Source organism: Hemicordylus capensis, chromosome 4 (assembly GCF_027244095.1).
Source record: "Hemicordylus capensis ecotype Gifberg chromosome 4, rHemCap1.1.pri, whole genome shotgun sequence".
NCBI lineage: Eukaryota > Metazoa > Chordata > Lepidosauria > Squamata > Cordylidae > Hemicordylus > Hemicordylus capensis.
The window spans coordinates 129,076,563-129,090,142 of record NC_069660.1 but is presented as its reverse complement, the minus strand read 5'-3'; the positions used below and the strand labels follow the sequence as shown (position 1 = coordinate 129,090,142).

General features: G+C 44.8%; 1 protein-coding gene across 2 annotated transcripts in view; it reads right to left on the bottom strand.

Moving 5' to 3' along the window:
* The window catches only part of CNN3 (calponin 3), a 49,183-nt gene extending 37,245 nt beyond the window's left edge, over positions 1 to 11,938 (bottom strand). The window contains exon 1 of one of the 2 annotated variants that reach the window (XM_053244994.1): positions 11,566 to 11,938. In XM_053244994.1, the coding sequence (XP_053100969.1) occupies positions 11,566 to 11,622 (57 nt within the window). In that variant the 5' untranslated portion in view covers positions 11,623 to 11,938. The remainder of the gene's footprint in view (positions 1 to 11,565) is intronic. The other variant, XM_053244995.1, reaches the window with a different exon arrangement.
* Positions 11,939 to 13,580: the final 1,642 nt, after the last annotated feature.

The following is a 13,580-nucleotide window of genomic DNA, read 5'->3' as shown; positions in this document are numbered from 1 at the left end:
CTTGGATTAACTGTTGTGGTTAGGCATATAACAATTAGTGTATGATGGTACATAATTAGTGGCTTAACACATAGAAGATTAAGTTTATTATGGTCAGAGACCAGAAAACAAACGGAAATGGAAACAAGGGGGGGAAATGCAGAGTTACAGAAACACCAACACAGCTTATAGCTAACATCACGTCCATTTACAATATTATGGATACACGAAATCAATAGTCAGAGACCAACACTTCCCCATGGCATAAAATAACAGATTTAACCATCTGACTCCTAGTGGAGCAGTCCCTGGAGCAAAATTTTGCAACATTAAGAGTAATGTCCGTGTTGGAGTCTGAAAGAAGAAGAGAGGTATAGAATTTCTTTGACCTGCCTGGAAATTTCTTTAAAAGCAGGGGGGGGGGGAGGTGTTTACAAGTTTTATAAACTGCCAATATAATATCACATGGTTCAGTTTCAACTTCTCTGATCTGGCAGGGACAAATCCAATCTGCATAAGGAATTCAGAGACATCTCCCCTCCAGTACAGCTGATGGCAGCACATTAAGCTGGGATAAGTTGAAAGCTCTCCCCAGTACTTCGATGTACAAGATTGTAAAGATATTTTGCTGGGCAGAAAATCTTTTTTCTCAGAAAATCTGCTGGGTTAAAGGGGCCAGTCCCATAGAGCAAAATGTTAGTTTGGGCCAGAAATTGATCTTATTTAACCAAGTTCATGCCTCTAATGAGACCAACCCCAACTCCTTACAGAGAGCAACAATGGGGACAGAGTGTGATGCTATGAAGATAGCCTTCAAAAACGTTGACTGGATCACCTCCAAGGGGTGAAAATCCTTCTAAACACAGGACTGTGATCCATACAACAGTGGAGCAACTCTTTTACCCTGGAACACACTAACCGTGGAAGGAATAGATGACCCTCCATTTGAAAAATAGAATCTGAGGACTGCTGCTGCTACACTTCTTTGGGCAGTCTCTGTGACATATGCAATCCGGGCTGACACAGAAGACTTCCACATATGTTTGTTTGATATTTAACTACTCAGGTAAACTCCAGACCAGCTCCAAGGCTTAGAGGCTCCGTTAAACTATCTGACCTGGGTGGGCTTCAAGAAAGCTGTTCTACCACCACTCTCACATTAGGAGGCAGGTCTCATGATCACAGAGACCTGTCTCCATAGGGTTTGTGGGGAGAGCAGGCTGCTGGCTCCATGACGGAGCCGGCGGGGGGCTAGGAGGATCAGGGGGCGCGCAGCCCCCGGAAGCTCCAGTATGCCCTGCGCAAACTGACAGGGCATACTGCAGAGACCCCTGAGCTGGGAGGCTGCTTTTAAGCCTCCTGGTTGGGGGTCTCCTCGTGAGTACCCGCTCCACAAACCCAGTTTAAGGGGCGGGTTACTTGAGCGGGTTACCCGCTCTGGAACCACTGAGCATGCAACCATGGCTCGCAGCTCCCTTAGTCCGATTTTTGCAGTCCGTGTGAATAGCCCCTCAGTTGATGATCACAGAAGTAGCCTCCCAGATCAGCAGGTGGACTCTTTTGCAGCTGTCCAATGATGCTGACCCCAAACAGTGGCCCTGAGCAAACTGCTGCATTTTATTCGAATGACTCATTCTTGAAACTTAGTTTGCCTTTAAATGACTAGGAGACATATATACCCTGCTTTTGTTTTCTAAAGGTCAAGGTGATAAATTAAATTCTAGTAGCCACCTAATGGCTCAGCGGGGAAATGCTTGACTATCAAGCAAGAGGTTGCCGGTTTGAAGGTTGCTGGTACCTATATCAGGCAGCAGCAATATAGGAAGATGCTGAAAGGCATCATCTCATACAGCATGGGAGACGGCAATGGTAAACCCTTCCTGTTTTCTACCAAAAATGACCACAGTGTGTTGCCATTCTTCTTCTTGGGTAAATTTACTCATAAGTAGGCATGGTGTGTGTGTGTGTGTGTGTGTGTGTATTTAATCCCATTATCACTTGATTCTGTTTTGCTGCTATGACTACAGCACTCATACAGGCAAAGAGCAATGTAAGAACAATGAGATAATTGGAGGGGGGGTGGGAATACAACAGACTGATGCTGTTACAGTTAGACTTTCTTAAACAAGCTTTGCATACTGTCCAATGTAATAATAAATGTTTCAGTAACATTCTGGCAGACTAGCCAAACAAACAATAAATTTACTGTAGCAGGCTCCAAGAATCCCACTAGATTGCAAATTCCTACTTGCCACTTATTAAAATTTTCTTGGAATATGAAGCTTTGGCTACATTTCTGAAACCACCACCACCACCACCCAAGAGAAACCTTTGTTACTACTTGACACAACTATTCCAACTTTTCAGTAAAACAGCCTTTTTCTTTTGAAAAGTAAAGTTCTTAGTAAAATGAATGATGAGATAAATACATTAAACTAGAAATATTCCAAGCATTCTGTCAGCTTGAACAGGTGTTAATACATCAGTGTAATAACTGCTGTTAATACATCAATGTAACAGAAGATTCTCTGGGAATTTCAAAGTTAGTTCTAGCTGATCTCTTAATCCCACTTGTCTGCATGATGGGAGAAGTGGAGAAGTCAGCGGGGATTGCTCTCAGGATTTGTTGACACTACCTGGCCCAAAAGAGACTAGGATGACACTGGACTGAAGGAGGGGGAAAGTGCTAATTGAGAAGGTCTAAACATGTTAAGAACAAGAAAATGAGGATCTCCTCTCCACCTACATCATCTCTGGGATTAGGGAATATGCCTTGTAGCAAGAGTAGTGTAAAGACACATTCATTTATTTCAGGCTTATCTTTGTTGCTAAGATATTCATCTTTGTTCATCAACAGGTATAAGGTTACTTACCATCTGATTGCATAGTGCCATAGTGGATAAGGGGGAGTGAAGAAAAGGACAATATGTATCACTGTCAGCCTGCTGGACAGGACATGATATACAGATATGAGGCTGGGATAGCAACAGTGCTTTAAACATAATTCTGTGGTAGAATGTGTGGAAGTAAGCTAATAAGGAGAAGGTTGGATGGTAGGTAGCACCCATCTTGTCATACCACACAACCCACTTTGGTGTCCCTAGGAGCGACCCATGGGGAACAATGGGGTGTTTTGAGTTCCAAATTGTTCCCTATGGCCAAAACACTTGAAACACTCAAAACAGACTCAAAACATTTTGAGTGTTTTGATGAAACATTTATCTTATTTTATATTTTGTTTTGAGCTTGAAATGAAACTTAAAATCCATTCTCCAAGCAGAGTGCACATTTTGCAACCCTGCCTTGAAAAACACTGCAGAAGCACACAGTAAAAGGGAATCTGTCTCTCCAAACAAAGAACACACATTTCAAACACAGTCCAGAAATGGCCAAAAAAAATCACTGATCACAGTGCCTGTGCTGCAGTAACATCATTGGCACAAGTTGCTCTCACACACAGTTATGACTCCTTACTTCCTAGCATTGCAACAGCTGATACAGCAGCACCTTTACTTAGCAGCAAGCATAGCCATAAGCTCAACCAGAACAACTTCAGCTCCATTTTGACTGAGTACTCCTTGCAATGAGGATTGCAGAGCAGACCAGAGCAGCAAGTGAAGCACAAGTTAGTCTCAAGGCCGGACACGAAGCTCATAACAGCAATCACCAAGAAATATTACACATAGTCCATGATTTCTCACCACAACACTATCTCACAGACAAACCAAACCACAACTCAAAAAACATAGGCAGGCACCCAAGTTCTGCCTTTGTCGATCTGAGATCCAGCGAAACCAGATAGGTATAGCAGCAATAGCATAGCATATTATACTCAGAGCTGAGAAATGACTCTCCACTCCCCAAGATGGCAGCCGTGCATGCTTTTTCAGGTGGAAGTATGGCACCCGTCGATAGTTCACCCTTTTTCGCACCCTGATGGGCGAACAAGTGTGTGGAAAGGGGAATCTCACTAAGCTCTCTCTCGTATCTATTCGTAACTCCTCCTACTCCAAAGGAAAAGATACCTTCCTGTCTGTAAACTGAGGTACTCTGGGAATACCCATTATTCTAGGATGGGCTCCAATTATGGTGGAAAATCACAAAATCAAACCTTCCTTGATTCTTTCCTCCTCTCCTGATATAAGGGTTCTCTCTGCCTCCCAGGCGCTCTGAATACATTTTGAAATTCCCTCCTTTTTTGTTCCACCTTTGTCAATCTGAGATCCAGCAAAAGTTATAGCAACAATAGGTAGCAAAGCATATACTCAGTGCTGAGAAAATAAAATCACAAAATCAAATCTTCCTTCTTCTTTCCTCCTATTCTGATGTGTCTTCTTCTTCAAAAGAAGCATAAGGGATCTCTCTCTGCCTCCCATTCCCTTTGAATACATTTTGAAATTCCCTCCAAAAGTGATGCCCCCTTCCCCGCCCCCAGCCAATGGGAGCACAGCTGCCCATGACAACACTTCATGTGGATGACAGCCAGCCAACCAAGAAGCAAGAGGATCACAAACCAATAAGAAACCAGTGCCATTAAACCAATCAGGAAGAGGGAAACAGCCCACCAATATGGCGCTCAAAACACTAGAAAAAGCCCGTTTCGAGCTCAAATTGTTTCAAACACTAATTATTTTGCACTTCCCTACACGGCAGTATGAAGAAAGCAGGCTATCAGTCTAAATCCATTCCTTGTCTAGTCTTACATTAGGCACTTGGGCCTTCATGTTACAACTGGTCAAGCAGAAAACTTCAGCTGTAACAAACAGATCTATGCAAAACAAACAGCATGACCCTTTGAGCTTGTAGCCTATTACATATTACTGAAGTCCAGAGTACTTAAATTCCTTTCACATAAGGGTCCAGCTGGAGATTTCTGCACTCTCTTGGGACAGAAAGTAATTGAAGAAAATAGACGAGGCAGAAACTTCCACATACAGTCAGCAAATGTTTAACCACTTTAACCTACCATTCTTATGATGCAATCTATTAAAAGAGTGAAGAGACAGTAATTCTACAGAACCTGGGACTCAATCATACATTACATCACTATTTCCTTTGAAAAACATTTGGGGTTTCTAAGGAAATACCATCTAATCTGCAACATAAAAGGCCTATAAAGTCTTCTGCTGTGATGTTCAATTATGAAAATAGTGAAGACAATAATTCATACTAGGGTTTTCAATTTAGCATTTTAAAAAATCAGTAGTGGATTTCTTGAATGAGTTATCAGTCCTAAGGTGTGCTTTGTTACGAATCATGAAGGCTTTCAGCATGACATAGCAAAAATGCTTATGTATTAATATGTTATATGTATTAATATAAATATGTATATTTATATTCATTAAAATGTATAATAGAGTGAGTTAGGCACACAATGAAAGCATACGTGAAATAAATGGGTTTCGGCATAGGATTACTCTGCACAAGACTGCGCTATAAACTGGGTCCTTTAAATGCATTTTGAGTGTAGGTCATTCATGCTGACCTGACGGTTTGCTACTACTTCACCATGTAGATGGGATAGTATGGCCTAAATTGCTGTTATGCCATAAATCTGCAATGTTATCTACCCCTTGGGCTTTTCTCTACAATGGAGGTAACTCACATGTGATATTTCCCTACTTTCAATCTATGTGAATGCTCCAGAGCAAGACAAACTAGTTGTCTGAAGTAGGTCTATCTGGAACAAATCTTCAAACATATGATTAAATGTTAGAGGGCCTCACATTATTTATAGTTAGACTTAATTCTCTGCAGATAAGAACCTGAGCGGAGAATGTTCACTGCATATCTTCACTGTCCCTTCCTGTTTTCCTATGAATCTGTTGAACTCTACTGAGTAGGAAATCCTTTTGTCTATTTTTAAATAGAATGTGTCTATATCATTAATTCTCTCCCTTGGGGAGGCAGCAGCAAAGCATATTCTTATCCTGTACCATTTCAAAGAGATACAAAAAAAATGACTGAGTTTTCCCTACTTGCAACTCTCTTCTTCAGATTATTTTAGTATTATAAACTTTTATTGCCCTCATTGCTCAGAAGCAGGATTATCAAGAGATTCTTGCTCAAGCCTTGATGTTAGCAATAGGAATTTAGCATTGAAGAGTATGTAAATAAATCAACATAATCTAATGGGGAAATAATGTCCTTACGCAAGAATGAAAAATGAAAGTGTGTGAACTTGCTTCAATCGAGTATGGAGAGTAAGATGGAAGAAAGGAAGTTGGTTCCTACCCTGAGAGTAAGAAATAATTCTCAGTAGAAAGAAAGAAATAGCAAAGTATTGTTTTATGCACCCAAATAAACTGAACATGATAAGAAAAATTACAGAAATGTATCCCACTGAAATTAAAAGAAAAAGCTGAGCATTGCCTAATCCATCCTTTTAATTGCAATGGGTCTACACTGAGTAATTTTCATCATGTCAGCTGGTCTGAACAAAACAAAACACGAATTCTTACTACTTTGCTCTCTACTGTGTCTTACTATTTTGTCCCTTTCTTGTTCCACTTTATTTGAAGCAAAGAAGAGAGAAGTATGGAATAAATTCCATTTACTATATCTGTCTCACTTTCCCATCTATAAAAGGGTAGTTATGAAGTTGTGGGGATTAATAAGATCAAGAGCTACAGCACATTAAAAGTGCTAAACAAATTATCATCAGTCAAGTCATAATTTTCTTATTAGAAGCTAACTATAAAAGGGCAATGCTTGAATGAGGTCCATAATGCATGGACATTAGAAAGTTTGCTTTTAAGAAAAGGAAAAATGATACTAAGACTATGATCCTAATCACACTTACTCAAAAGTAATCCTCCACTAACATCCATTGAACTTACGTTCAAGGAAACATATGTAGGACTGGGGTATAAGAATCTATTTGGAAGTAAGCCTCACTGAAACCCACACGCCTAATGAATAGGATTGGGTTGTAAAGTAAAATATGAACCAAACAACAAAGGGTGATAGTTTGATTGCAGAATATTTAAAAGTTACTCCCTTGTCAATATGTAGCTGTGTTGCTGTCCCTCAAGACCTCTTCTGTAAACAACTTATTACGGGGATGCCTCTTTTATACAAAGCATTTGACAAGGTACCCTAGTGGTGGCTGGGATCCACACACTGGCTGGAATCCACACACCTTCACACTGAAAGAGTCTTTGGACTTCTCAAACAACAGCTCCTCATACCACACAGCAAACTACTTTGGAAACTGAGAAGACCTCTGTCTGTGTGATGGCATAAGAGTGTGCTGTCCACAGGGAGAAGAAAAGCCAAAACAAAAACAAAAAACATGATCATGACCAAACAGTTGGATGTACACATAAAGTAGTTCTTTGGATCCTGATCATTACAGTGTTGTGTCCTCCTGCGTGCAGATGCTCCAAAATACTTGAACAAATTAATTCCATTATACTTTGTTCTTAAAAGTAGTACTGAATTGTTTAGCCACAATAATGAATCTAACAAAATGTCCTACAAGAGAAAACAGATAATTGGGTAATGAGGAATCTGCAGATGAGGAGGAGGGAGACAGAGTGGCCCTTTCCATTGGCCACTAACACCTGGATCCTCCCTTATTGTGTCTCCTCAGCAATCAGACACTTTGCAGCTTAGGAGAGGGAGGGAGAGAGAAATACTGAGGTCCCTTCCATTGATCTGCTTTGACCCATGTATTTTATATTTATCTTGTTAGTTGCTAATTGAGTTTTTCTGTTAAAAAATTAAAATGTGAAATAAGAATAATGGCGGACATGATGCACAGCCTTCAGTCACTGGGAGGATGGTTACAGAGGGCTGCTATGTGCAATGATCCGGGCATGGTTTTCACATCTTCTCCCTCTCAAAACCCTTTTCAGTTGTAGAAATCTGTTTCTGAGGAAACAGTCCTCAGGAACAGATTTCTACAACTGGAAAGAGTGTCGGAGGAGAGAAACACAAAATAACTCACCCTCTCCCTCTGTGCCCAGACCACTGAAAAGCAGCCTCTGTGCAGGGATGCTGAAGATTACTTGTACACCCACAGCTCTGCTTCCAACAAAGGAGGGCTGTGCATCATGACAGCCCATATGCAAAGGGTTCTGCACTGACAGATCAATAACATGAAACATAAGAATCTATCATTTTGTAACCAGTGTTTTATTTATTTATTTATTTATTTATTTATTTATTTAATATCCCGCCCAAACATATGTCTCTGGGCGGCTAACAATGTATTAATACACTCCTCTTATTCTTTTCCAGCACATACTATTAAGGCATAAACAAACATGCAGCTGACTTGTTCCACAACTAAAAGTCAGCACTTTTTTTGCATAGTTGCAAATAAAATCTGAGATGGATTGATAGTCTGCATAGTTCAGGCATGTAAATGAGTATAAAAGCAAGCCACTTGTATTCATCTCTACTGCTCCTGCGCATGCTGTGCACTTTAGATGTTAGACTAAAAATATTGCTCAAAAACCATAAACAGAAAAAGATGGATGTTTGTACCTACAGGTAGATCAGAACAGCAGCATCATAATAAACAGATGAGCAAGCATGGTTGAATGAAGCAAAAATAACACAAAATTGAACAAGAACCTATGGCACCACATTTAGGCTGCAATCCCTGTGCACACTTACTTGGGAGTAATCCCCATTAAAAGCACTGTGCAAACATACATAACATTGGACTACTTTAAAAACACATCTATCTAAAGCAAAAATCTCCTGGAGTACAAAAAATAAAATAAGTTCATGGGTGTTGTTTGTTTCATCCCAAAGGGCTTGTGTAGGCTGACATTTTCAAGTATTGCTGAGTGCACATTTTTCTATGCATTAAATGTCACCTTGCTGTTCCACATTTTGGAGTAGGGATAAGGTAAAGGTACCACTGGAGAACATTTTCTAGATGAAGATCAGGAAGAGTCTTGGAATACTTTATTTGCGTCAGTGGGGGGGAGGTAATGGAAACTAAAGCCCAGCCGCTTCCTTTGTGTGTATCTTCCCCCCATTCCTCCCCACCACTTCAGGCTTGAGAGCAGCAGTGTGGAGACAATGAGCATTCTGTGCACAACGCCCACATGGATTGGCTGGTCTCTCCCCAGTACCCCATGATGTAATGTGGTTGGAATGTGCTGGGGCTTTTGGGGAGGGGCGACAGAGGTGGCATTTCTCATCTGTTTCCCAGACCAAAAGGTTTCAGTAAATTAACATGATGATGCTGGTGCATTTGCCAAGTTTCACCACCTTTTTCATACTTTCTGCCTAGGATGGTGGGATTTTTCTTCTTCTTTCAAGCCTGAAATCTAGCTCTATCCCCATGTCAGTGCACCAGACTAACAGATGGGAGGACTGTATGAGTCAGGATGGCAGGGAAAGCCGGTGTGTGTGCAGGATACTAGGAAAACCACATCCAATGGAACTGCAAGATTCTCACCTTAAAAAAAATAAAAATCCTTTCCTCACAAGAATAAATCATCTTCACAGCATACTTTTTGGCATTTTGATCTGCCAGTCTATCCTCAGTCACTCACTCAAAAACAACCTCTATTTCTGAAAACAGTCTGCCCTCAAAGATACATTTTGATCTTGGAGCTGTGTGCTGCTGTTGTTTTTAATTGTCTATTGTTGGGTTTTGTTCCTGCGACTTTAACTTCTCCTTCATAGCCATGTGTGCTTTGAGGTGGTAGTTTTGCCTGTTTTCACGATTAGATCGGGGGAAAGCACTCTGCAGGCAGAAAAGGAAGGCGCTGAAGGGATGCACGGAGGAAGCGGCCGGTGCCCCAGTCGCTTCTCTAGCACACCATCCTTGCCTGGCGCTAGCTAGCGCTAGACTGGAGCCACGTAGGCTGCTGCTGCTGCTGCCGCCCCCTGCCGCACTCCCCACCCCCCTCCTGCCGCCATCTCCCGAGTTTGGGTGGGTCCCACAGGCAGAGCAGCAGGAGAACGGGTCCTGGACGCGGACTCCGAGAAGGCGGGAGGAGACCCACGAAACCAAGCACACGGCGCGACAGTAGTTCACCACTTGAGAAAGGGCAGACACGAGTGTAACAGAGCAGGCCGGGCTCCTCTCTCTTGCTTTCTTTGTCCGGATCCCTCCCCACTTTTCTCTTCTGCAGCGCCCCGTTTGTCCCGTAGTGGTTTGCCAGAGCGAGAGGCTGGCTGCTCTCCGCGTCGGCCGCTGCGGCTGGGAAGGAAGGAGGGCGGGCAGCGAAGAGACCAGCATTAGAACGAGTCTCCGGCTTTCCCTTTCAGGAAAACCAAAACCAAAAAGGCTTTCTTTCCTGCCCAAGGAGAAAAGATAGGCGCGCGCGCGCCCACACACACACACACACACACACGGTCACGAAGTTAAAGGGGGCAAAAGAACAACAACACGAAGCCTCAGCATTTCCTCAACGGACGAAAACACTGCTGCTCGCACCACCCCCAGAAGCCAAAGCCAAGGAAAAGGACAAGAAGAAGGAGACGGCGATAGAGGAATGTGGTCGCTCACGCCAGTGCGCCACTCCAGTGGAAAAAGCAGGCGGGGAGCAATTCCTCCTCCCTCTCTGCCCCTCCTGAAACCAGAGCAAGCACGGGTGGGTGGGGATGGAAGCAGGGGAGGAGGACTCTCGTGATCCTTCATGGGCGACAGAAGCAACCCAAAGAGCAGAAAGGAGGCTGCGGGCTCGCGCAACAGAAGGAGGCGCCTTCTATAATCCCATTCCCTCCCGTCCCCCCACGCCCACCCCGCCGCAGCTTTATATGGTTATTGTTTCGACCCCGCTGCGATGTTATCTTCTCTTACTTTGCATTTTAACAAGCAGGTAAATGTCATGAAAAGCCCGCAAGAAGAATGCTTTCCGAAGAGGGTGGGGAGAAGGGGCTGGGAGGGTCTGCGTGTGATTTACCTCACGTACAACTGGGAAAGGCGGACAAGGGGTCACGTCTTGTCCTATCAAGGAAGGAGTGGCGGTCTCGCCAAGAAGATCAGCACTTGAAGGGGAAGGGGCCTTCCTTCCTGGCTTTCCGATGGCCGAGAATGCTGGAGCGCCGCGGGGCGGGGGGCATTTACCCTAGAAGTGGGCTGCGATTTGGAGTCTAGGATTCATTTCCCCAAAGACGTACCCCCCCCCCGCCCGCCATTCATTTTTTACACAATCACACCATTACGAGAGTAAATGGCCCCGTCTCCGTTTAAAAAAAAAAGCTTCTTTCCTTCTTTCTTTCCATCCATAGTGGAGGGAGTGATAGAGGAGCTGAGTGAAGCTCCTTTTCCCTCTCTCCTAAAACAGAGAAATATGCAGGGAGTTTCTCTAACCAGAAAAGTGTGTTGGGTGGGAAGGGGGGAGAGTGAAAGTACTCCAATCTCCCAAGCTGAAGCCTGGAGTAAAGGGAAGCCATTCTCCCCACCTAACCCGCCCCACTCCATCGCCATCTCCCTCCCTGAGGGGGGGGGGTCCCCTATTGCCCCCCCCGCCCCATCTCTTTGACCCCCTCTCGTCCTCCCCATATCCTACAGCACAAACAAAGCCGCGGGCAGGCAGGCGAGCAAGCGACGGAACGCGCGGGCGCCAGCAGCCGGAGGTGACCCAGTCTTTCCCAGCGGCGCAGCCCTACCTTGTTCTTGACCTCGGCGGAGAGCCCATACGAGGGGCCCTTGTTGAAGTGGGTCATGGCGGAGGTGGCGGCGCCGGGTTGGTGTCCGTGCCCGCTGTGTCTGTGTGCCAGAGGTGGGAAAGCTGGGCTGGTGGTGCTCCGCGCCTGCGACCGACTGCTTGCTCCGTCCTGCTGCCAGAGGGATGCGAGGGAGGGAGGGAGGGCCGGACCCGCACGGAGAGGGAGAGGGAGAGAGTCGGAGGGAGGGAAGGAGGGACGTGCGCCAGGCTGCCTGACAGGGATCCCGCCGTGGCGCGGCCGGCAGCAGAAAGTTCTAGTCCCTCCCCTGGCCCAGGGCCGCCCCGCCGTCAGCCTGCATCCATGCCCTTCCCGCCTCCTGGAACAGCCCCCCAGATAGGCGGGGAACAGGGACTGCTGCAGCCTGCTGCTCTCCCAGAGTCCCAGCCCGTGGCAGGCTGCAGCGGGCTGCTCACCAGAGCGCATACAGACGACCACACCACTACCCCGAGATAAGCTCTTGCTTCTCCTGCGGTAGCTTGGACATCTGTACCCGTGCATCTTCTGAGAGAGCCGTCATTTTGACGCCAACCCACTAGTACCCCCCGGCACGAGTTTTCTTGGATCGCGTAATCACCTGAGAGCCCAGGGTAAGCTGCCATCCCAGTGGCTTCATCTGGAGTGAACTCTCTTCTGGTTAGCCTAACCATTGGAATCTATACCATTTGCTCTGGGGTAAGCTCTTAGGGTTTTCCTTAAGCAACCTAGCAAGATACTAAAAAGATCCAGGACATGGACCCACAGGCCCGTCTCAAGCTCCCAGCCCTCCACCTCCGTTTTGATCATTAAACCTTTTAATGCTCTCCAAGAGCCAGTTCGGATGATTCATTACCAGCACAGGTAGTCAGAAAGTGGACACACTGCGCACACCACTGTGACATCTTCTGTGAACCTCCCAAAGCCCTCCCAGCAATTTCCTTTATCATGTCCAGGGGCTGTTTGTCCAAACACCACTCTACATACACTTCAGATACTAGTTTAAACAAATATTGGGAACATGGGTAGAGGAGCCATTTGGATGAACAGACAGGTGATAAAGGGGCATACTAGGAGAGTGTGGGAATGTCTGCAGAAGATGTTAGGACAGGCTGCTCTGGGCTCATTATCTGTGTAATTGTGTGGTGTGGTGAGGTATCATCTGAACCACCCATAGATTAATTCAATGCTCTTTTCCAGTTTTTGACACCTTAAATACACCCTTCCTATGTGTTCTGACCAAAGGTTTTTGTATGCAAACAATTGTGTTTTGTTGAACAGAATATTCCAACCACTTGTGCTTTTCAAACCAGTGATGCTAAAAGCTGATGGCAGCATGTCCAGTGACCCAGTGTTGCCAGTTCAGTGGCCCTGGTCAGAGCCCATACAAACTATCCCAAGTAAGTGCTCTGTCACCCTGTGGTATCTTAACCAGCTGGACCCATGTACATGGCTGGCCCTAAGACAAATAGCATCCTGGGCAAGGAGGGCCTTTAGTGCCACCCCATGGTTTACTCAAACAGCAAGCCATCAAATTCAGCCTGGCACCCCCTTAAGCGGGGCGACCTCCCGGCTTGCTCACTCTTAAGGCTGGCTCACTCCTAAGGCTCTGCCCATACAAACTACCCCAGAATAAGCTTTCATTTATCCTATGTTATCTTAATCGCTGGAGCCCATATGAATGGTCTTCGAGGTAAGCACTGTATTCCACTGCAGTTTAATTATCTGAACCAATGCATTATTTGGTAGTAGTTGAAATCATTTGAACTACCCAACTACCCTCTGAGCATGTGCAGAATATCATTTCACGACTGAGATCAGGACAAATGGCTTCTAGATGAGGGCTGTGTAGTGTGGTTTCTAGATAGCCATGAATCACATCTTTCATTTTTTAAACTAGGCACTAGGTTATCTGTGGAAATCTAGAGAAATTGATAAGCTGGTAGTCAGAGAAGCCATGGAGGAGGAAGAGGAGGAGGAGA